The sequence below is a fragment of the Enhydra lutris genome, unplaced genomic scaffold (assembly GCF_002288905.1).
Source record: "Enhydra lutris kenyoni isolate GAN:26980312 unplaced genomic scaffold, ASM228890v2 scaffoldscaffold25, whole genome shotgun sequence".
NCBI classification, from domain to species: domain Eukaryota; kingdom Metazoa; phylum Chordata; class Mammalia; order Carnivora; family Mustelidae; genus Enhydra; species Enhydra lutris.
This window is the reverse complement of record NW_019154109.1, coordinates 4950419-4974756: the sequence shown is the minus strand read 5'-3', so window position 1 is coordinate 4974756 and position 24338 is coordinate 4950419. Positions and strand designations below refer to the sequence as shown.

Here is a 24338-nt window from a genome sequence, read left to right as displayed (position 1 = left end):
TGCTCTTCACATTCCTGGGAATGCCAGCCTCTGGGGTTCTCCATGTTCCTCCAAACCCAAGACCATAAGTCCCTAACAGAGGGCAGTGCTCCTTGCTCGGGGCAAGGAAGGGCCACATGGGGGTTGGAAATGGCTCGAGAGCTTGATTCTGCTCCCTACCCTGGGCCTGGGGCCCCTGGGGAGCTCCTTCTCTGTTTGGAGCATTGGGTTTCTGATCTGCTCCTCAGTCTGAGAAAGAGGTGACCAGGTCTACCCTGGTTGAAGCAGCAGTTGGGCAAGGTGTGAGCCTCTGTTCCCCCTGCCATGCCTGTCACAGGCAGGCGGGAAGGGCTGGGAACTGGGTGAAGGTACCATACCCATGGCTAACTGTTCCAGGGGCAGCTCTGAGGGCCCTGAGCCTGTGTCTGTCATACTGAAGCTTGGAGGCCCAGAGAAAAGCCTCAGAGGAGGACCCACTTTTCAGAACTGCTGCTTTCTGGGGATGGGGCACTCTCCTTTGGGTAGTAGGAAAGATGTGGGAAAGCTAAGGGGATAGGGCTGTTGGAGGAAGGAGTTATATATGGTGGGACACTGCTGAGAGCTTACAGGTCCTGTAGGATCTCATTTTACCCCCTACAACATCCCTGTAGATTGTACGCCTTTTACAGACGCGGAGCCTGAAGCCCATAAGGTCTAGGTGTCTAGGTCAAGGCTTCAGCTACTAAGTGGAAGGGGCAAGATCAGAGCTCAGGCCTGTCTTACTCTGGCGCCCAAATGTGTCCAGTACACCTTGCCACCAGCACATGCGCATGTAAGACTCCACCCCTCCCCCCCAGTCATGCCCCCACCCTTTTACTCACGGCACAAGTTTACCAGGAGTCTTATCTCTCAGCTCATATCTGCAACCTCGCATCTGGCCGACAGGAAAACCCCCGACAGGTCCAAGCACGTGCCCCAGGCGCTTCCGCAGCAGCAGCGGAGGGGCGCACAGTGGGTCCGCGTGGGTGCACAGTGGGTCCGCAGGGGCAGAGCTGGCGTCTCCTGCCCACGCGGTCTGGCCGCCCCGGGTCTGGCGGGGGCAGCGCCGCGGGGCTTCGCGCCATGACATCAGCCCTGGTGTGGTGCAGTGTGCAAAGCCCACTGGTTGGCGTGGCCCGGGACACGCCTTCCCCGGAGCGGAACAAAACGGGGCGCGGGCCGGGCGCACCCAGTCGCCGCTTCCGAAGAGCGTTCCCGCCCGCGCGCCGCGCAGCCAGTTACCAGGTGAGTGCGCTCCGGGGTCACGCGTCCCCGGTCCCCACTGCGCCCCCGGCCCGGCGCGCTACCCCCGCGGCGCCTGCCGGACTTCCCCCGCCGCCGGGCTCGGCTGGGGCGCAGAGAGGCGCGAGAAGGAAAAGTGGTGCGGCCAGGCGGCCGTCCCGGGGCTGTGGGAGTAGGACAAGCGGTCGCACTTAACCAGAGCAGCGCGTCCCTTTCCGGGAGGCTCTAGGGACCTCCCGGCTCGGGGCGTCCTTGTACAAAGGGCTCCTGCGTGTGCCTGACCCGGGGTGGCCCGGCTCCCCCACCGCCTGCAGGTCTGGCCGCAGAACAATCAGCGATTCTGCGCGCCACTGACGCTCATTGTACCGCAGGGGGATGAGGGCATCCGTGCCACCCCCTCCCTCATCCTCCTGCTCGGGAAGAGAACGTGCCCGCGGGCGGGGTGGGGAAACATCTGGCTTCACGGTCCAGCCTGGGGCATCTGTGCCCTGAGCGCAGGTGTCAGTTTTCCCTCTTCCCCGGGATCCAGATGGAAGCGGCAACATTTCACCTGTCCCCGCCCCCAGTCTTGGTGCTAGCTGGAGACAATTATGCGCCCCCCCACCCCGTCAGTGTTTTGTGGCCTCCGTCCTTGAAGGCTGGGGAACAAGAAACGAACTGGTGTTGGGCAAATTTAAAGCAAGTTGCCATAGGTTACTCCACGAGGGATTTCTGAAGCAGGTGCTGTAGCCACTTGCATAGGCTGGGGAGCATCCTGCAGCCTCTGAGCCCCTGTGCCATTGTAAGCTATCCAGTTCGCGGGTCTAGGCAGGGGACAGTAGCCTGGGCTTGGCGCCTCCCTCCCCAGCCGCCGGGGCTCCAGCCATCCACCCGCCTGCTCCGTGGGGCTGAGGGAGCCGGCTGGGCCTTCGCTCCCTGGAAGGGCTCTGCGCCGGGATCCAGCTACAGTGGCGCCAAGGAAATCCACTGGGCTCCCGCAGAAAACGTGTCATGAAGAGGCAGCTGGGATCTCCGTGAGAGATTGCTTGGAAGGGCAACCTGGCTCAGTCTTGACAGTTGGGTCTGCTGCTTAACAGACTGGTGACCTTGGGCGTGCGAAGTAACTTCCCAGTGCTCAGTTTCCTTTGGACGTGGTGCTTTGGGGATGGGCTGCAGATGCAGAGCACCACTGTGGTCTCTCTTGTCCTCCCCCATCCTTCCCCAAGCCGAGGAGGCTGCGGTGTCTCAGTCATCTCAGAGTGCAGCTTGTGGGTTCCTCCTGGGATCTGGGGACAGGGGTGCTGAGCTTCCCTAGCTCTCACTTGGTGGGTGCCTGCTGATGCCTCCTGCAAGAACGACCATCCTCAGCCCTCAGTGGCTCTCACCCTGTCCTTGCTGAAGCCAGCCTCATGCTGCTTTGCTCGTGTTACTTTTCTTTGCTTCCCAGGGAATGACCCTTAGCCTCAGGGAGGATATCCGGGGTGGGGACAGTTAGACCAGGAAGGAAGTTTCTCCCGCAGAGGCATTGGTGTGGTCCACCCGAGGGGGAGGGGACACTGCCCAGTACAGAGGGTCTGGGGGGGGAATGGAATACAGGGGAGAAGCTCAAGATAGGGCTTAGGCCCTCCAGCTCTGCAACCAGGCTAATGAAGTATGGAAAACAGGGGTGTCACAGTCTCTGGCCTCTGGTCTGACTCAGGACCTCTCTTCCTGGCTCGGGTGTTTCCTTTTTGAATGTAACCATCTGCCCCTGGAGCCCGCCAGTGCTCCCTGGAGCCACATGGCAGCCTGGGGGTATAGGGGGAGGATTGTGGGCAAACACTGGGTGAGTGAAAGGAGTGGATACAGGCTTTTAGCTGAGTGGCCCTGCTGGACACTCCTAAGCCTCAAAAATGGTTTTTCCCTGTGATTAGTACTGAGAACCAGGTGAGCGGGTAGAAAAGACAGTCTGGTCAGTTGTGGAGGCAGCCTTCAAACACAGGCAGACTCCTTCCAAACCCATGTTCAGTCGCTGTGTTGTTACTTTTCTTTGCTCGTGTACATTTCCGATTTCTAGATCAGTTAGTAAGGAACTACCTGCCATTTGTGCAACGCACTTTACAAAGGGCTTTGCTGTGGCTTATAAAGTACTTCAGGAAGATAGGGCCTTGCCTCTGTGAATGTGGATGGAGGCGGGGTTACAACTCGTGACCTCTAGGCTCCCACTCTGCTGGATGGCCAGGGAGAAGAGGACATCCCTGGATGTTAGGTTCCAGATCCTAGTGGATATGCTTTCACCAGGTCTGATGCAAGCTTGAATTTGCAGGCCAGGTTTGCAGGAAAGAAAAGAAGCCTGGAAAAGAGCCTGCTTGAGAAAAAGACACACACACACACACACACACACACACACACACACACACACACATGCACGCGCGCGCGCACACACACGCACACAGAGCAGCTAGCTGGGGGTAGGGAGGTTGGGGAGAGGGGGTGCTGGGTACCAGAGCCCTTGCCTGTGGTTTCCAGTTGTCAGGAATTTCTCTGGCAATGACGTGGCTGGCCTACACAGCGCCTCAGGAATTTGTCTGACGTCGGCATTGAGTAATTGCCATGTATGGTAAAGTGTGTAAATATGGAGGCAGTTAGCATTTCCAGACTCTGGCATTTCCAGGTTTCCCCAGGGCCAGAAGGCAGCGTCTGACTCCTCAGCAGTGACAAAGGAGGAAGGAATAGAAGGTTTGCAGCTGGAGCACAGGCTCAGCCCTGGCCAGGCAACCAGACCCTACACTCCAGTGTGCTGGCCGGGGGTTCTTTACGCAGGGATCGCGGGGGCTGGAGCTTCCTGTGAAGTCAGCTGCAAACAACCTGTTTGTATAAGGTCTAAATGCTCATTTGTTTTTGCTTTTTAAAAATCAATCCAGGAAACATCAGTCAAACCCTTTAGCATGGGACCACGAGTGGTTACCTCTGGACATTGACATCATTCCAGAAAAAAACCAAAGAAACTTGATCTGTTGAGTAGCCTGTGAGACCTATTCTAATATAGGGTTTCTTGTAGCAGTTTTGAAATATTTTTTAAAAAATCGCAGACCCTCCATCCTTTCTCCCTTGGTTGACCTTCAGATGTCTGAACTCCCAGAGGTGGAGAGCTCTGCCGTAAAAGGCATTAAGAGACAAGCAGGAGGAGACAGAGCACTGTACTTGTCAGCTTACTATCACGCAAGAGCCATGGACATGATGTGGAAAAGGAACACTCCTGCTGGGGCACCTGGATGGCTCAGTGGGTTAAGCCTCTGCCTTTGGCTCAGGTCATGATCCCAGGGTCCTGGGATCGAGTCCCACATCGGGCTCTCTGCTCAGCAGGGAGCCTGCTTCCCCTCCCCCTCTCTGCCTGCCTCTCTGCCTACTTGTGATTTCTCTCTGTGTCAAATAAATAAATAAAATCTTTAAAAAAACCAAAACACTGCTGCCACAGAGAGATAGCTGAGCTGGAGCGACGGTCAAGTTCCAGGGTACCATGGGGCCTAGAGTGATCATAGCGCAAGGAGGCCACTTAGCTTCTCAGAGAGGCCAGCCATGGTCAGGATTGTGAAGGAATCATCTAGTGGGCTGTGTGAAGCTGGGGACAAACTGGCATTTCTTTATCGACCATTCATCCCCCTCCCAGTGACCATTACTTTCAGGAGAGTCTGTTTCCTGGGTTTTCAGGTATCACTCGAAGGCATGGGTCCTGAACCCTGATCAGCAGGGAGCCCCTCCTTCCCTCTGTCTCCTTGGCTCCTCTCTTGACGTGGGGGCATGGAGGAAGAGGCTGAGCAGCAGGGTTGGATGGGATCACAGCTCTCCTGTGTGCCTGGCCAAGTACTACACAGCTCAGGTAATGTGAGCCGTGCATTTCTAACTAGACAAACACCTGACAGGTCTCTACCAGACCAAGTGGGTGGGAACCTGAGCCCTGTGCCCAGAAGTCACTTTTTGACCCTAGGGAATAAGAGATTTTGGAATGGGAGAGATGGGATTTTTCCACTGGAGAAATAAAGACATGGAAGGGTTTGTCAAATAAGTGGTTTGAGGAGGCTCCTTCAGGCGCTTGTGGTGAAGGATTATGCATCTCTGAAATGGCTCCTTGGACTTGAAACATGACCACACTGAACCCATCACCTTGTCCTGACTTTCATGACATTTGTGAACAGGAGGGCCTGTGCCTTTCTCTCCTGCTATGTGAGCCGCCATCTTGAACCCCTCTTCTCAAGACCGAGGAACTGAATATAGTTCCTAATGGGACAACTAGATAGGAAGGTATGGACAGCTTATCAGAAGAAGCCAAACCTTCCAGCCAACCCTAAGGATCCTGACTTAAAAAAATATATATATTTAATTAAGTAATTAATTAATTAATCAATTTTAGTGGGTGGGGAGGGAGAGGGATGGACTCTTAAGCAGATTCTTGCGGGGCTCGATCTCACAACACTGAGACCATGACCTGAGCCGAAACCAAGAGTCCAGTGCTTACCTGACTGAGGCACCCCGGATCCTGACATTTGAGGTGAATAGCTGACCAGCTGTTTCTAGCCATTCAGCAGAAAACTCAAGCCCTGTTCTCTCTTGAGATTAGCAACACGGTGAAGTAGGTCAAACCAGAACACAGACAGCAATGGCCCGGGAACGGGAGTCTCTGAAACCCACCAGGTAGATGATGTGATTACAGAGGATAGCAACGCTTCTAGAACACCATGAACAATACACACAAGAGCTTGGTGTTAAAGACACAAGCCTCTGCTTGTATCTCAAGTCGCCAGGGGGGATCTAAATCCCAAAGAAGGGCAAGTCACTCGTCTCGTTCGCGGGGCTGACAGATGAGTCAGGAATTCTTGGTCCCTATTTGGCTTGTTATTGTGCCAGCCTTGCTGCTTCCAGAGGTGGACTAGCTGGGAAGGACGGCTGACATCTGGCCCCACAGCTGGTGTGAAGCTTACCGGGGCCAGCCCTGTCAGCGGTGCGCCTGGCCCCGAGCTATCACTTCTGCGCCCTCTCATTGCCTCCTCAGAGTGGCAGTCTTAGGGAGCCAGTGTGTGGGCCAACTTAGAGACTAGAAAATTGAAACTCAGAGAGAAAAGGACGTTGCCCAAGGTCATTCATCCAGGAATGGATGAGTCCAGACCCACTTTCCTCACCTGAACTCTCCCACCTGAACTCAGACCTGGGGAACTTTCCTCCTCAGAGTCTCCCACAGGGCATCGGAAGCCAGACCTTGAGAGGAAGCCCCTGCCCCTTGTAGGGAAGGAGGTGGCTAGGGCTCCCTCCAGCTGAGACTCTTCCCTGTAGGCGGGTCCCCTGGGGAGGTCCTCCTGGGGACAGAGGGAATGGAGAGCCCACCCACAGCGGGAGCCTGGGACCCTTCCAGTCAGTGAACAGTCATTGTTGTTGTTGTTGTTTTTCCCAAGGTGCTAGAGCCCTTGTCCCTTCAGCGGGCTCCTGAGAGGAGACCCCCCCCCCCAACATCATGGCCAGGCTTGAAGGAATGGGGCAGCCCAGAGGCACCCCAGGCAGATTGTCCTCACTGGCTGGTCCTTGGGTTTCACCCATTCTCCGCCCATGTTCCTGATTCCCTGGGGCCCGGCTGGATGTGGGCCCCTGACATGGAGCCAGGGAGAACAAGGAGAGGCCTGTATGGAGCTCTGGGTCTCCCCCAGAGGGAGAAGGGCTTTGTATCTGGGAACAAAACACTGCTTGGGACTGGCTCCCAACCACACGGTCAGGGGAACTTTCCTCCCCTAGGGGTATTCCTAGGGCCACGGAGTGTGTCCCCTGCTAGTTCAGAGGGTTGGCAAGGGAGGAGAGAGCCAAGCGTTGGTGTACTGTGTGCCTACTGTGGGCGGCTGCTCTTACATAGGATGGGGTGACAGCCTGACAATTGGGGTGACAGGGGCCCCAGAAGGGGCTAAACTCACTTAGGAATCCAGTTCTGTTCTTTGAGCCTTGTTTTCCCTATCTGTAGGGTGGGCGTGTATTCCCCAACTCCAGGTGGGAAGGAAGGGATTGTAGATGTAACCTGGTGATTAGCAGGCATGCAGTCAGTGGTAGCCTGTCGTTTGGGGAGCTCTGGCTGTGGGAGTTCCGGGGGTGATGCCTAGTTACCTCCTTAGAGGCAGAGGAGAACTTGTGTGGCTCCAGATGGACACACCTGTTTTTCCAGAAGCTTCCCAAACAGAGCTCCCCTCACACGTCACAGCCTGTCCTTAAAGCCACCCCCGCAGGGAAAAGGGATGGCCATGGTGGGCCCCTAGGGCTGCGTGTGGGAATGTGTCCCCAGGGTCACTTAGTGGAGGGTGGCTGCCTGAGTAGAACTGGGGTTCCTGCTGCACGAAGGGGGAAGGGTTGACGCTGAGGCAGACAGTAACACACATGGCTCTTCTCACCGAACTGCCACACACATCCTAGGGTTTGACAGCCCTGAGCTCTTGCTCGAAAAGGCAGCTGGCCCCTGGCATCCTCGGGGCGGAGTGGAGCAAGGGACTGAGTGGTGTGGCATCAGAGGCTGGGGCTGGGGACTGTCCTCCAGGATCTGGGAGCTCAGGCCCTGTGGGGGTTATCTGAGGAAGGCAGAGAGAGGTTATGTGCTGTCAGAGAAAGCCTACCTGCGGGCTGCATCAGTGATGTGCGTAAGCCTGAGGGGCTGTGGAAGGGCCTTCTACAGTGATCCGTGGCCCATGTAGACCCGTGTGGGAGAGAACAGTCGGCCCTAGCCTCAGCTCTCCACCTGCTCACAGCCCCTGCCAGGTATTCTGGGGGCGAACACAGCGATTCAGTCACTCACCCCGATAATGGGTGAGGTGTGGTGACAGGAGCCGCAGAAAAGGAAGTGGAGACTGTGCAGGCGAGAGTCAGGGTAAGGGGTGTGATTATTCTCCAGCAGCAGGGAGTCACTGATGGTTCTGAGCAGGGGGGCCTTCCACAGAAAAGATCTGGTGGCTGCCTGGGCATGGAATAGGGAGGAGATTCCAGAAGCAGCACAACCATAATTGCTGTCTCTCTAGGGATGCATTCGGTTGTAAAGTAATGGGCTTAAAACGAAGAGGGAATTTATTGGTTTGTTTAACTGGAAAATTCAGAGATAGACTGACCTTTAGGTTTGGCTGACTTTGGTGGCTTAATGATGGCACTGCAGAGTCAGTTTCTTTTGTCCCTCAGCTCTGTCTTCCCTGCTGTCAGCTTCACCCCAGGAGTGCCTGTCTCTCTGGGGACAACAACCTCAGAGCTCTCACTGGGGGAAGAGGGACTTGCTTCCAGGAAGTTCTCTCGAAGGAATGGAATGCTTTTTCTTCCAGAGCCCCCCAGAACTGCCTTCTCCTATTTTATTGGTCTGAAATGGATAGTTGGCCCATCTTTGAGCCAATAACCTTGGTGGCTTAGGTTAGGTCCCCGCCATGTGCCATGGCCGAAAATCAGGGTAGTTGCCAAGGAACAGGTGTATATGGTGTAGTGTCCTCTTCAAGGGGCTGCACGAGGGAGAGGTGAAGGCTGGGTTAGGGTGGTGGGAAGAAGAATGGAGAGGAGAGAGTCTCAGCACTGGTTTCGGGGGTGAGTGGGTAAAGGGGAACACACAGTGGCTTGCAGCTATGGGAGGGGGAAAGCCCATCAACATTCTCAGGAAAGGGATAATTCCTCTGTAATGGAGAGAATGGTTGTGGTACCATGAGCAAAAATGGAAAAGTCGAGAAAAAGAACAAGTCTGAGGAACGGCAATGAGTTCAGGTCCCTCACGTTGAAACGGAGGCACTGGTGGGCCATCCCGGTGGAGATGCTCACCTGAGATTAGATGTGTGAGCCTGGGCTCAGAGGAGAGGCCGAGGCCAGAGGGGTATGGAGGTTCTTGACAGAAGGGGGCCAGGATGGGACCCAAGGGAGCCCCAGCTTTTTGGATATGGGAGGACGAAGCAGAGGGCGTGAAAATGTGCCTGACAAAACCTTGCTGAAAATCCCTGTGATTGTTGTGCTATTCGAGCCCCAGTGACCGTGATGAGCCAGCACCGCCGTGTCAGCCTGCACACAGTGACTGAGCGCCTCTGCTGGGTCCCAGCCCCTGCGGAGATGCCCTGCCATAGAGAACTTGTCTCTGGCTCTGGTGTTCAGTATCAGAGCGTCCCTCCCTCATTCCTCAGCTACTCCCTGGACGCCTGTAGGAACACCTGTCCCAGGTGCTGTGTGGGGTGTGCAGACTCCATCGTGAACACGAGCTAGACCTTGAGCTGAGGCCTGTGTCCACAGTCAGATGGGACGCTCTCCAGCAGTGAAAACCATGTCTCCCTCTGTCCTTGACATTGATTCTAGCTGCTACTACCAGGAGGGTGGGCTCTGGATAACGTAGCCCTGTTTTCAACATTTCCTGATACAGACAACTGGTGAGTTTTGTCCATGGGCTCTTTTGTGTCCTGAGCCAACAGCCAACTCTGGCACCGTCCCCCTTCCTTCCCAGCACCCCGTGTCATTCTAAACTTGCCACATCCGGGCTACTTCATCCCCCCAGTCCTGCACCTGTGGCTACTTGTACCTTGCTCGGGACCCCGCCTTCCATGAACTAATGTCATCTTCCGCCTTCAGTCACATGTCTGTTGGATGGATGAGTGAAACGGAAGGAGAGACGCTGACCCCATCAGTCTGGGGGGTCTCTGCTCTCCCAGTTTCCATGGTGTGCGCCTGCTCTGCCACTCTCTGGCGCATCAGGACCAACCTGGAGCATGGCCTCTCCTGTAGTCTTGGGCTCCTGTGTTAATAGTAATTCATAAGGGTGCCTGGGTGGCTCCATCTTTAAGCATCTGCCTTCAGCTCAGGTCATGATCCTGGGGTCCTGTGATGGAGCTGCGTCAAGCTACCCACTCAGCGGGAAGTCTGCTTATCCTTCTGCCTCTTCCCCCACCCACAAGTGTTTTCTCTTTCTTAAATAAATAAATAAAATATTTAATACATACATAAATAAAATCTTAAAAAAATAATAATAATAATAATTAGCGAACACTATAGACCAGGCACTGTACCATGCCTTTGACATGCCAGACCTCATTTCATCCCCAGAAAGAATCTGTGAAGTAGCTATTGCTTTTATCCTGGTTTTACGGATGCAAAATCAAGGTTCAGAAAGACCAGTTACCTTGCGCAAGGTACACAGAGCCAGCGTGTGGGGTTCAGAATTGGACCCAGCCTGACTGGTATCAGGACCTCAACTCAGAACCAATACCTAGAGCATCTCAAAGTTTGTCTCAGCATGGCTGCTTTGGACTCACCTGGGGTGCTTATTGAAAATCCAGACTCCTGGGGCGCCTGGGTGGTTCCGTCGGTTAAGCGTCTGCCTTGGGCTCAGATCATGATCCCAGCATCCTGGGATTGAGTCCCTGGGATCCCTGCTCAGCAGGGAGCCTGCTTCTCCTTCTATCTTTGCATGCTACTCCCCCTGCTTGTGCTCTTTCTGTCAAACAAAATAAATAAAATCTTTTTTTTTAAGATTTTATTTATTTATTTCATAGAGAGGGGCACCTGGGTGGCTCAGTGGGTTAAAGCCTCTGCCTTCGGCTCAGATCATGATCCCAGGGTCCTGGGATCGATCCCCGCATCGGGCTCTCTGCTCAGCAGGGAGCCTGCTTCCTCCTCTCTCTCTCTCTGCCTGCCTCTCTGCCTACTTGTGATCTCTGTCTGTCAAATAAATAAATAAAATCTTTAAAAAAAAAGACTTAAAAAATTAATCTTTATTTATTTCACAGAGAGAGAGAGATCACAAGCAGGCAGAGAGGCAGGCAGAGGGAGAGGGGGGAAGCAGGCTCTCCGCTGAGCAGAGAGCCCGATGCAGGGCTCGATCCCAGGACCCTGGGATTATGACCTGAGCCAAAGGCAGCAGCTCAACCGTCTGAGCCACCCAGGCGTCCTCTAATGCCTGCTTCTATTGGACTCTAAGGCTCGAGAACTGTGCCCCGTGTGCTTACCCACCCTCCTGCTTAAAAAAATTTCTGGTTTTATTGGTGAGCTTTTTCTTACATATAAAGGAGTATATAATATCGTCATGTGTGGTTCAAAGGATAATTGCAAAGTGAGCCCGCATGGACAACCACCCAAGTTAAAAAAAAATCAGCGCCTTAGCAACCCCTCTGGAGACCCTCCCTGCACCCCACCCCCACCCCCACAGCGGTGGGCCTTTCCCTGTCTTACAGGTAACAAGTCTAAGAGAATAGTTAGTGATCATCTTCCCTTGCTTTTTCTTTATAACTTCTTCCCTAAGGGTTCATCCCTTGACAATGAGAATTTTGTCTGTGAACCTTCCATAAACCATCTGTGTTTTGTGAATTCTAGTGCATCTGCTCCTTTGGCTCCAACGAGCCTCGGTGAGATCCATCCCTGTTGATACGTGTAGTGGAGGGTTCCATGTCTTGCTTCCACAGTGTCCTTTGAAGAGCCAGTATTTTATGCTTGTTTATACCATCGAGAGTTCCCTGCCTGGGGTTGGAAACACAGCAGTGGCTCAGTGACTGTCTATTGTCAGCACTGGGGCAGGAAGCCCCCGAGTGGCAGTGCGAGAAGGATGTGGAGAGCCCTCAGGAGGAAGTGCCCTGCCAGGGCAGGGGTGGGGGAGACCCCACAGGTGCTCTGCCTCCCCTCTTGCCATCCTCTGTCTGCCTGTGGCTCTTCCGGCATGGGCAGTCTGGGTCTCCAGCTCCCTAGAAAACTAATTCTCATGTCTGGGTCCAGTTTCAGGATGCCGAACTGGGGAGGAGGCAAGAAATGTGGGGTGTGCCAGAAGACGGTTTACTTTGCGGAAGAGGTTCAGTGCGAAGGCAGCAGCTTCCATAAATCCTGCTTCCTGTGCAGTGAGTATGCGCCCAAGGCCCAGCTGCTGTTGCCATGGGAATGGGGACAGGGGCCTGTCCCCACAGGCTGGGCCTGTCAACACCCCAGGGGAAGGGCCCCATGGGATGTAAACAGCTTGACATTTGGCTGCAGCACAGCTGGGGCGGGAAACACTTACAGGCCTCTTTGTTCCGCTCAGAAGCTGCTTTCTAAGGGGAGGAACTGGCCAGAGCTGGTGGGGGTGGCAGCCGCTCCAGGGTGGCCAGGAGCCAAACTTCCAGACTTGCTTAGGGAAACTTTCCACTCCCCTTTCTCTTTCTCTCCCTGCCACAATGCCATCATTTAAGAGGAAGCCACTTTGGGTCCCGAGTTTTACCAAATTTGGACCCAAATGATCCCTTGTTGAAGGGTGACAGAGGCTATTACTTTAACGGGACACGGAGCCCAGAGAAGGAGCGGGGTTCTCTCTTCTTTCGCCCTATGGGCCAGCCTGGTCACTTCCCTCACCTCCCCTTTTGCTCCAGCAGCCTGGGATAAGAGGAAGATGAGCAAGCAAAGCTTTGACATCCCCCCCAGTAACCCGGAGCAGGAGTGGCTCGAAACACAAGCCCAGACAGTAGGAAACGGGGCAACAGACAGCAAGCAGCTGGGAGTCGTCAGGTGGTTCCGGGGGTCCTTGACCTGGACAGTGTTTTCAGAGCCCCCAGGAAGCGGTGCCTCCAGGAGGATCCTCTCCCCCATTTCTAAATGATCTGATGCACTGTGGTCAGAGCGGAGGGTTCTGGTCAGAGGAAGAGTTTTCCGTGAGGGCGGGCAGAGTGGGAGGCAGGGGGATGTCTCAGTGAAGACCTGGGTTTCTGGATCCAGTGGGTCAGGGTTTGAATCTGAATTCGGGTTTGGGGATCTGCATGCTGATGGGCAAATTACTTGGTTTCTTTCTTTCTTTCTTTTTTTTTTAGATTTTATTTACTTATTTGATAGATAGAGATCACATCTAGGCAGAGAGGAGGAAGCAGGCTCCCTGCTGAGCAGAGAGCCCGATGCGGGGATCGATTCCAGGACCCTGGGATCATGACCTGAGCCGAAGGCAGAGGCTTTAACCCACTGAGCCACCCAGGCGCCCCAAGTTACTTGGTTTCTCCCTGGTTGAGTTTTCTCACGATTACAGGGGAGTTAGTAATACTCACTTCATAGGGTGTTGTGAGAATGAGCAGAAAGAAGCTTGGAAAATGAAGTACTTAAAACTCAATTCTGAATGTCCGATAAATGATAGACACCGCCCTGGACACACATGCGTGCACGTGCACACACATATGCGCGCGCACACACGCACAGATACACACGAAGGCACAAGCTGCTGAGGGAGCTGCAGGCCACACGGTGCCGTGACATGAAGGAGGCCTCCTAGCCCATCTGAGAGATCCAGAAAACGGGGTCCCGTCCATCCCATGTCACATGAAGCAGAGTTGGGAGTGTCCGTGGCCGCTTTGTTCCCCGGTGATTTGTGGTCCTGAGTAGGAACAGATGGACCAAGGGTTACCTGGTCCCTGGATGTTCCCCACAGCTCCACCTGCTGCAGGGCCACCCAGCTGGGAGCCACCCAGCACAGGGCAGCAGGGCCCCCCCTCCCCGCCCCGGCCTTGCACCCTGAGCAGCCAGCCGGAGTGGCCACCCAGGGGCTGCATCTGGTGAACAGGAGTGAGTGAGCCCCAGCGGGGCCTTGTTGGCCTGTAGCCCACAGAGGAGGCCGCCGACAGCAGCCTCTTGTTATCAGCAGTTAACTGCACTTAGGAATTTTCCAGCCGTTTATTTTTTCAAAGGGCTCAGCATTGGCTAGGAAGAGGGTCCGGGCTGCTGGGGTCCATAGGGCTTCTGCCTTTGCTCTCCCATGTTGCTTAATCACTACAAGGGGCCGCAGCTGAGAGGCCTCAGTCATGCTTGAGGAGGAGTGGCGGTTGGTCGTGGTTGGGGGAAGGCAGGAATTCAGGGGGTGGCATAGGAAGAAGGGAGCAGGCCTGGGGCAGGGTGTGAGGGGGTGTGGAGGATTAGAAACACTTGTGGAAAGTCAGGCCGGGGAGCAGGGCCAGGGTGGGGGGAGGTGTTACGAAAGTAACAGCCATAGGGAAGGGTCTCGAGTCTCCCTGGGGGCTCTAGGCCAGTACGGTTCCTGGGTGTCCGAGCTCAGACATGTCCCCGCAACCAGGTGTCTCCACAACTGGCTGATTCCTGGTGTCAGAGGCTCTGAGCACACAGCCGGCTGTTGCTGATTTGTTTACGAATGGAGGGAACATCCTTTCCCTATTTCAGAGGAGTGGGTGGTAACTGTCCAGCTTGAATTTAAAAATTCAGAATGAGGGCACCTGGGTGGCTCAGTGGGTTAAGCCTCTGCCTTTGGCTCAGGTCATGATCTCAGGATCCTGGGATCGAGTCCCACATCGGGCTCCCTGCTCAGCAGGGAGCCTGCTTTCCCCTTCCCCCTCTCCCTCTGCTGCTCCCCCCACTTGTGCTCTCTCTCCTTCTCTCACTCTCTGTCAAATAAATAAATTCTTTAAAAAAAAAAAAATTCAGAATGACCCTGATAATCAAAGGACGTTCCTTCCTAAGTTTCTTCGGAAGGCTCTTCCCTTCCTAAGGCTCGCAGAGAATGGGCCTGGGCGGCATTCCGGCCCTAGTCCCTTTGCTGGCTGGGCCTCTTACCATTCGGGTCCTTGGCTCTGGCTTCTCGTCAGCAGGGACCTACATTCCCTTTCCTGAGTGACTGGCACAGACAGGTGAAGACGGGATGAGGTAACCCAGTCAGGGAGAATGGCCTCTGCCCTGGGCTTGGCCTTCGACCTGGAATCGGGAACAGAGAGGTCCTGCAGTCCAGTCCCGTGGTCTCAGCAGGGGCGGCCAGCTCCTGATGGAAAGGTAGATGCGCTGTTTTCCAGAACCTCAGAGTGCAGGGGAAGCTCAGAGAAGCCCTGCACGCCCTCTGACCCCAGCATCTCCTCACCCACAGGCTCAAGTTTGCTGTCAGTTTTTCACCCTCTTTGCCCCACAGGCTTGGTCTACCTGAAAGGGACCTTGGGCCGGCAGAAAACAACCAGGTCTGGGAATCACGCTTGGTTCTGACCTGGCCCAATTCTGTGAGCTTGAACTTTTTTGTGGGGCTCGCTTTTCCTTCCAGAGGAATCCCTCTCTGTTTTGGGGTGGGGTGAGGGGGCTCCGACCTCTCGCCTGGGACTGCCTCTTGCCCATATTTCAAAATAACATCAGAAGGCCTCACCAAGCCTGTGGCGTCTAGAAGGACATTTGTCCAACAAATGCATAACTAACCATACCTAAGACCTTTTTTTTTTTTTTTTAATCTTAACATTATTTGGTAGCAGTTTATTTAGGACTTCATTCAAAATTCCCCTCAGTCGGGTCTTCAGTAGAACCTCCAGGTGACCAGACTACATTACCTGGACGGAGGTGGAAGGGCGGCGGGCCTGGGGAAGGTGTTGAAGGGGGGCCGTGGTGGGCAGGAGGGCCTGGGGGAGGCCAGAAGCTGACAGGGTGGTCTGGACATGGGATCTGGAAGTCAGGGCTCGGTTGGCACTGTCAGGAGCCATCTGGAGGTTAATGACTTGTAGGCCCTGCTGTCTCTTCTGGGCCAAGCTCCTGGGTCTCCAAAAGAGACCTCTGTTTCCCCAACTCCTCTTGTCGCTGCTTTCTGCCTTCCCTCTGGTTTTGGAATTTCCAGTTCAACTTGGGCCTTATGGGAAGCAATTCCAGGCCAACTCCTGACTTCCCGCCCTAGAAGGGAATGTTGGAGCCCTTGGCCTGTTGTTCCCTCTCCCTCCTTCCCGGGAGCCAAGCCCCAGGGGAGGTGGTGGGAAGTTCCATATTTGGGCTGCCCAGAACACTGGAATGAGGTGAGGATCTCAAGGGCAGGACTAGAGGGTCCTTATTTAGTCTGAAGTCTGCAACCTGGGGCTCAGGGTGAGAGGAGCTGGCAGAGGGCCCGACCCATTAAAGGCAAGAGGATGGCTAGTTGCAAAGAGCTGAGCTGAGAGCCTTCTCAGGGGGAGGTGCGAGGCGTGGCTTCTCTAGTGGTTTCTCGAGGGGTCCCTCTTCAGAAGGACATGTTTGAGGATGTGGTCCAGTTGGGCACCCCCTATCTCCATATGGAAGGAATATCATAGAACCAAATTGGGATTCTAGGATAAGACATAAGCAGGTAGAGTGAGGACGAGTCTCGAGAGAAGTAGGTGGGGGCTGGGAGCATATGATCTTTTGAGGCCTGGGCCTGTTCTTCCTCCTTCCTTGTGTCCTCGAGATACTAACTTTACATAATGCTAATAAGAGTGGCCAACATTTATTATGCATCTACTGTGTGCAGGGTATTGTGCTAAGTACTTTACATGTAAGATCTTATTTAGTTCTCCCAACCACTTTTTGGGGTAGATATTATTGTCTGCATTTACAAAAGGGGAGACACGGAGGGGCGCCTGGCTGGCTCAGTTGGTAGAGCATGCAACGCTTGATCTTGGGGTTGTGAGTTCGAGCCCCATGCTGGGTGTAGAGATTGCTTAAAAAAAAAAAAAATTAAAAACAAAACAAAAAAACCCAAAAAGGACCAAATGGAGACGTGGAGGCTAGAAAGGCAAAATAACTTACCCATCACACAGAAGTCACATAGCTGGAAAGAAAGAGTTGAGATTTGATTCTGAGCAGTCTCACTGCACGTGACTCCAGGCTCCAAACCATTTCACTCTGGATGGCTGGGCATAGGCCCCCGGACAAGCCCAGGAAGGTATATGGGACTCACAGGCTTTCCAAAGCTCATCCCCTCCTAGCTGCTCATCCCCCAGGAGTCAGGAATTCTTCTGAGTCTGGCCTCGGTTCTTCCTATGGCGAGCTGGTTCGGAGATCAGAGCCTCCAGATCTTGGTGTAATTAGCATGAACTGCATCTCATTTCAAGGCCCATCGTGCTGGGTACTTGATAAATATGCAACTTTTCTTTTCTTCTGCGTGCATCGCTTCACCTGCCACCCGACCCCATCGGTCCTGCACTCCCCCCCACCCTCCCACCGGCACGCAGGGATTGTTTCTTCAGGATTCCATTGTCAGAGGCAGGAAATCCCGGCCCTTCTTCTTTCCGTTGTTTTTCTTCTCTCCTATTGGACACGTGGTCTCTGTTGAGCAGAGCCAAAGGCCTCAGTAGGTTTCCCGTGGCTTAGGATCAGCTAGTCTGTCACCTCAGATGAACTGTGGGGCGCACTACAGCCTGGCGAGGTGTGAGGGTGGAGGGGACGGAGGAAGGCGAGTGTGGGCTCTTGTGAGAGGTGGCTCGGCCGGCATTCCTAGAATGGGGCCACGCAAACCCCCTCCCTCCCTCTTCCCAGCTCCTTGGCCATCTGACTTCCATTTCCATGCTGCTCCTGGAAGACCGGGGTCTGGAGAGTTTCAGCCGTGGGGGGCTTGGGGGACAAGCAGCTCACCCCGATGTCAGCTCACTGTCCTCCCTTCCCTCCCCAGTGGTCTGCAAGAAGAATCTGGACAGCACCACTGTGGCTGTGCACGGCGAGGAGATCTACTGCAAGTCTTGTTACGGCAAGAAGTACGGCCCCAAAGGCTACGGCTACGGGCAGGGCGCCGGCACACTGAGCACCGACAAGGGGGAGTCTCTGGGCATTAAGCACGAGGAGTGAGTACAAGACTCTTGCTGCCCCCTTCTCGAGGTCTGTCCTCCCACCCCAGTGTCACACACATTTGCAACCACTTTTGGTTCAGCCATTGAAAGACTCAGAAAGCCATTGATTTCCAGGGAAGTCCTATAGTGGCCCACTGGGTGTCGGGCCAACGAGAGGAGCCGAGGGTCCACTGGGGAATAAAACAGGTGTGGTTCCTCCCCGTGTGGAGAGTGCAGCCCATGTTTTCATAGGGGTTAGAGCCTAGAGGGGCCCCAAGAATCACTCGGTCCAATGAGATGAGAATCCCCAGCCCAGGCTCAGTGGCTTGACTGGGGATTTCATGGGTGCTGAGCTGGGCTCAGCAGTAGCAGCACTGGCCCACCCGCCTCTTTCTCTCGCCATCTCTCACCCCTGCACTATGGGGCAGCCATCTCCCTTCCTTGGAAATATAGCAGGGTTTCACTGGCACTCACTAACCTCTGACCTGTTGAAAGAGTGGCTTTTGGCAGTCTGCCTGGCCAGCATCTTGACCTTGGGGAGAATGGGCAGAAATGACAGATGAGTGAGCACATTTTAGCCAAGGTCATTGCCCGAGAGGGAATGATTTGTCAGCAGATTTCTCCTGGAAAGAATCTAACAGGCCGGCTGCAGGAACGGGAAACAGAGGAGGGCAATTCTTAGCAAATGAGCTGCTCACTGATGCCCGTGTTTTAACTCCGTGGCAGGAGGCAGTAGATTGCTTCGGGGAAATCAGCATTTTGCTGAGCCGGGGTCTGTCCATCTGTAAAATGGGAGAGGACCCTGGAGGCTCTGGCTGGGAGAGTCGCCCCCTAGTGGGCATGAGATGAAGGCGGGGTTGTGCCCACACAGGGCCAGCCCCACTCGACCCCCTCCATGAAAGTGGGCTCACGGCATGTCGTTGCCCATGCAGGGCCCCTGGCCACAGGCCCACCACCAACCCCAATGCCTCCAAGTTTGCGCAGAAGATTGGCAGCTCCGAGAGGTGCCCTCGATGCAGCCAGGCAGTCTATGCGGCTGAGAAGGTGATCGGTGCCGGGAAGGTAAGGTGGCTTCTGGGGAGATGGGCTCAGGGGAGAAGGGCTGGAGAAACACCTTCTTGAAATGTGGGTTCCAGGACTTTGTATGTTGGGCCCTGGATCTGATCAAGGGAGACTGAGCACTGGGCTTTAACTCCCTCCCTTCTAGGGAAGGAGTAACCCTTTGTCCCCATGGGCTGCTTGTACCTCTGGCTTCCTGTCTGCAAGGACTGAAGAAGTCACACATGGGCTCCGGGGACAGGTGGCTTGGCCAACATTCTTCATGAGGATAACAGGCCCGCCGTTGATGAAACTGATTATTAAATGCTTAAATGCGATTTATAGGGTGTTGTAAAGATCAATCTGTTGGGTTTCAAAGGAGCCACAAAATTTTGTGGGAACATGTCTCTTTCTGGGAAGAAGATCAACAGTTTTCATCAGATTTTCAAAAGGATTTGTGATCCCCCAAATGTTGAGAGCCACTGGAAAATCCACATACATTCCATATTGTAAGACCTGGTCTGTGGGAAACCCATCCATGTACCCCTAGGGCAGAGGTTTTTTAAGATTCAGGGCAGATCAGAGCCTCCCAGGAAGCTTTTGCAAACTATTTGTGACTGCCAAGTATGCCTTTCCCCTGTGGACCCCCAACCCCAGAGCACAGTAAGAGTCACAGTACCAAGCCCCCGTCCCGGTGAAACCCTGCCTCCCAGAGAGGCTGCAGTGGAGAAGAAGCAGGAGAAATGGCAGTCCCAGACTAGCGGTCAGAGAATCATGGAAGAAGCATCCTCAGTCTGTGGCCGGAGAGACCCAGACGGAGGAGTGACTCGGCTAAAGTCACATAGCAAGCATCAGGAACAGCTGGGCCAGGAACCTGTCTGCAGCTCTTCTGGCTTTGGGTGACGGCTTTCAAGTCTTCTCCACCTTGAGGAAGGGGCCCACGACCAATGGACGGGGAATTGACACTTAAGCCAGATCATCTAGACCATAGCAAGCTCTTATTGTAGTCTTTACAGTCATGGTTGGAGTAGGTACTATTATCCCCATTTTACAGGTGAGGAAGCTGAGTGTCAGAGGCATTAACTTAATTTGCCCAGATCTTCCAGCTAGGCAGTGGCTAGGCTAGGAGTCAAGCCCAGGTCCCTCTAACTTGGAAGCCTGTGCTCTTACCACTCTTAACTCTGCTTCAGGCCTCTTAACCTCTTTGAACCCATTTCCACAGCTGTACAATGGGAAATGAGAACCCATTTCCATAGCTTCATGAATCCTGGAACCATGACTAAGACCGTGGACCCTAGGGGTGCCTGGGTGGCTCAGTCAGTTAGGTGTCTGACTCTTGGTTTTGGGTCAGGTCATGGTTTAAGGGTCATGCGATCAGCCTACATCGGTCCCCGCACTCAGTGGAAGTCTGCTTAGGATTCTCTCTCTCTCCTTCTGCCCGTCCCCCTGCTTACGCTCTGTTTCAAATACATAAGATCTTCAAAAGACTATAAAAAAAAAAAAAAAGACCTTGGACCCTAGAGAACCCTTAGTTTTGCCACTTACTAGTTGTGTGGCTTTGGGGGCAAATCACTGAACCTTTCTAAACCTTCCATCTGCGTCTGTAAAGTGAAGCAAATGGCCATCCCATCAGACAAAGCTGTTTTGCGGAAGAAAGGAGAGACTGTTCTGGGGTCCCCAGGGCAGCTCCCCCCGGGGTGTGCTTAGGACACTTTGCCATTGCTGTTACTGTTGGTGCTATTATTACTGTTACTGTGTACTTTGGGGAATTCTTGTGAGGTCAAAATGATGGTCCTTGCCATGAATTAAGTGATATGAAAGCGGGAGATACTAATCTTACTTTGCAGTTGGTATCTTTTGTGCTCATTGTGTCTCACTAGGAGATCCGAAAGTTATAAAAAATAGCTGAGTATCCCTGTGTCCATTACCCAGACAGGGTCTAAGTTAAGCCTGTAACTCCTGAGGGGTGGGGATAAGAGAATTTTGTATTCAAGTGGAAAAGGTCGGGAGAAGCTCCCACCTCTCTTTGGCCTTGGCCAGGAAAGAAATATCGAGGAACGAGGTGCTTTTGGGTGCTGAATGAGTGAGCAAAGGGATCCAGGGTGTGTGGAGGGACGGCAAGGCCCCGTGAGGCGTGGGTGGGGGCCCGCGTGCACTTCAGCCCTGCCCCAGCCTGGAGAGCTGGTGTAGCAGCTCCTGCTCCACAGAGGAGGAGGCGAAGACTGGGACAGAGACGGAGATCTGGCCCCCCGCCACCTCAGCTCTCCAGACCCCACTGTCCCTGAGGCCTGGGAGGAGGAGCCAGCGTGCATGGGTCAGGCGGCCAGGAAGTCTGAGGGGATGCAACTTCCTTTCTCATTCTCCAGCCCGGCAATGCTGAGGGAGTCTCTTTGACCTTAAAAGGCCTTGTTTTGTCTGGCCTGCGTGCTGCCTGCCCCTGGCTTTCTTGGTTTTGCAGAGCTGTCCGTACAGCAGCGGCGTAGCCGGCTCAGTGTTGCTAATGGGAGCGGCGTGCTGAGAATTCTTCATGTCTGGGCTGGCTCCCGTCACTGTGGGCAAACCCGGGCCCGCTCCTTCCCCAGCAGGGTCTCAGCCCTGTGTTGCTTCCAGGCTCGTCTTAGAACCCCAAAGGGCCTTCTGTGGCCCCTGGAGAAGCTGCACTCCTCAGGCCTTCCCCTGCTGGGTTCAGTGCCCTTCACAGAGCCCTTCTCCTTCCAGAGTAATATTCCACACGATGGCCTCAGGGCCTCCTCTGGGCCCCGGCCTGTGCCGGGCTTCTTAACCTGCCAGAGCTGCCTAATACCAGCAGACCACTCTGTGAGAGGGAGTGGCTTCCGGGCAAACAAGGAGCCCAGTTCTGGAACAAATCCCAGTTACAACAGCCCTCGCCGTGCCCTGGCACTGTCCGCGTGTATATGCGCATCTCGGGCCCATCATGCGAGGTGGGCACAGGGGTCTCCCAGAGGAGGAAATGGTGGAGGCTCTGCGGGTAGTAGTTAGCCGTGCCAGGACGAGTCCGAATCCCATGCCCACACCTCCGATCCACAGGCAGGATGGGCCTGGAGAAGGCCTGTGCCAGCCTGTGGGGGGACAGCTACCACGGTGGCCGTGCCACCCCCTCGCCTGCCCTTTGTGGCAGAGCTGGTGCCATTAACCATCCAGCCATAGCGACACGTGTTTGGAGATGGTATGAGGTCTTGCGTGGTCTGTGACCTACTTCCTCCACTGCCTGACCCCACGGGCCACGTCCTCCCACAGTACCAGCTGAGCAGACTTCGGAAGTGTCTCGAACCCTTCCACTGTTCTTACGTCAAGGGGAATGGGGCTGTGGGGTCAGGGATGCCCTCGTCCCTGGTGGCAGCCTTAACTGTTCCCTTCCCACCACAGTCCTGGCATAAGTCCTGCTTCCGGTGTGCCAAGTGCGGCAAAGGCCTCGAGTCCACCACCCTGGCCGACAAGGATGGCGAGATTTACTGCAAAGGTGGGTGGTGTCACCTCTAATGCGAGGGTTGAGCAGTCTGAGGGGGTAGAGGGCTAACTAGTTATGCCCTTGCTTAATGTAAACTGATTCCTGCCCTTGGGGTCAATGCCAGAGCTTCTAGTGTGACCCTTCACTTTACAGATGGGGAGACAAGCCCGGAGGGGAAAGATGCCTTGGCCAGAATCATAGGGCAGATACGGGCAGGATGGGGCCAGAGCCTGGGTTCCCAACTCCTCGCCGGATGCCTTGACGGCAGATAGGGCTTCTCCTGTAATTTCAGCAGCAGGGAAGTGGATATAAGGATATAATGTGGAGCCAAGGACCTCCTCACTACTGGGGACTGGGGTGCTACAGAGGTTACGGGCGCCGAGTGGATTTTGCTGCCCTGAAGGCCTGGCCAGGTGCCCAGGGTGGAGGATCTTCGGTGGGAGGGCACTGGGAGGTGTGGCCTGGGGGAGAAGGAACTGGGACTCACCCCTTCTCTCTTCGCAGGATGCTACGCGAAAAACTTCGGACCCAAGGGCTTTGGCTTTGGGCAAGGAGCTGGGGCTTTGGTCCACTCTGAGTGAGGCTGCCGCCATCCACCACACACTGCCCACTCCCGTGCTTCTCATCGCCGTTCCTTTCCCAGCAGCCTTGGCAACCTCCTGGATTCCTCCTCCCTCTCAGCCCCGCCACGCATCACTAATGACTTGAACTTGGGTGTTTGGCTCCCTTTGGTTTGGAGTCTGCCTGAGATCCCACTCCTCTAAAGGGCTCCCTCTGCCTGGGACGTGACACCATCACCAGCAGGAGACCTCAGTGTTTTAGTGCAGGTGGGACTGGGCCCATCTCCCCACACCCTGCCCCACAGTCTTCTGTTCTTAGCCTGTTAGGCTGAGTGTCCATCATCAACTTGCCAAGATCCGTGAGCCCACGTCTCGGATCCCAGAGGAGCAGTAGTCCCGGGGGAGAGGGAAGCAGGACCAAGATGGGGCAGAGGAAGCTGGTGGTTCATTAGACCTGAGATTCTCTTTTGCGGGTAAGAGGGTAGGCTTCTTGGTGTCCCTCAGGATAGGCCTGGGGAGTTCCAGTTGGGGAGTCTCTGTGGATGCAGAGGGCACACAGACAGGGCCATGGACTGTAGAGGCCACTTGCCTCTCTGGGCCTCTTCCCTTTGAGGTTCTAGGGACCTGGTGTCCTTCCCCTCGGGGTGAGGAAAACAGCCCAGGTCTGAGGACCCAAAGTCAGGGTGTGGTCTGACCTCCCCAGGCGTCAAGTTCCTTGTTTGGCGGGGGCCCCAGTGAAACACATCCCAACACACTTTCATATAACAGTGGCCCAAACCTGAGGGTAAATAGCTCTGCCCCTAACCCCGGTCCCGGGGCTGTGGTGGCAGCTCCTCCCCGTCCCAGCACAGACCAGGCCAGTGCTCTGTTCCTGCCACTCCTGCTTGACCCTTAAGAGTTGGAGGGAGGCACACACGGCCTCAGTCTTCATCTGGACACTGCTTGCCTATGTGCCCGGTCCTCAGGACCTGCCTGCCCACTCGGGACCTTACCCTGGCCACTCTGCCCTTCTCTGGCCACATCACCCCCCAACCCTTCCAGGCCCCAGGTGAGGAGCAGCAGGAGGAAGGGGAGGGGCTGGGCCTCGCTGCTGCCAGTGACTGAAAGGACTACCGTATGCGGAGGAGTCACCTGGAAGGGCTGCAGGCACGAGCTGTGTTCAAGCTGACTTCTCACCTGGTCAATAAAAGTCTTAGAACAGAACTCTGGTGTCTGGATCCCGTGTCTGTGAGAGTACAGCTAACCACCCGGCTGGGAGGGAGCTTTCCTGGAGCCATCAAATTAGCAGAAGTTCAGGTGGAAATTGATACGATTTGTTCCTGTTTTTCTAAGCGCTGCTTACATTCTAGATCCGTTCTAACCTAACCATGCTGCCCCGAATGACGACTTGACCAGCCCAATCCCACTGCTTTGCTGGCAGTGGCAGCAAGCCGACTGCTGGCAGTCCCGACTCCTACATCTGGGTGTGAAAACTATGTGAATTTTGGGATTTGAGGGGCTCAGCGAGGCCCCAAAGCTGTGCTCAGAACGTCTCCCAGCTTGGAAAACCCCAGAGTGGGAGGGAAACTCAGCCAGAGG

At 54.8% G+C, this 24338-nt stretch overlaps 1 protein-coding gene across 2 annotated transcripts; it reads left to right on the top strand.

The window, feature by feature from the left end:
* Positions 1-1127: 1127 nt before the first annotated feature.
* Positions 1128-23963, top strand: LOC111151094 (cysteine and glycine rich protein 1). 2 transcript variants are annotated; one of them, XM_022508863.1, is made up of 6 exons: positions 1128-1242; positions 11935-12053; positions 17540-17708; positions 18626-18755; positions 22119-22212; positions 22705-23963. In XM_022508863.1, exons 2-6 carry the CDS (start codon positions 11942-11944, stop codon positions 22779-22781), a joined length of 582 nt encoding a protein of 193 aa, XP_022364571.1. In that variant the 5' UTR covers positions 1128-1242; positions 11935-11941; the 3' UTR covers positions 22782-23963. The 2 variants fall into 2 exon arrangements, with proteins under 2 accessions (XP_022364571.1, XP_022364572.1); XM_022508864.1 differs by having other exon boundaries at positions 1199-1234; positions 11941-12053.
* The last annotated feature ends 375 nt before the right edge of the window (positions 23964-24338 follow it).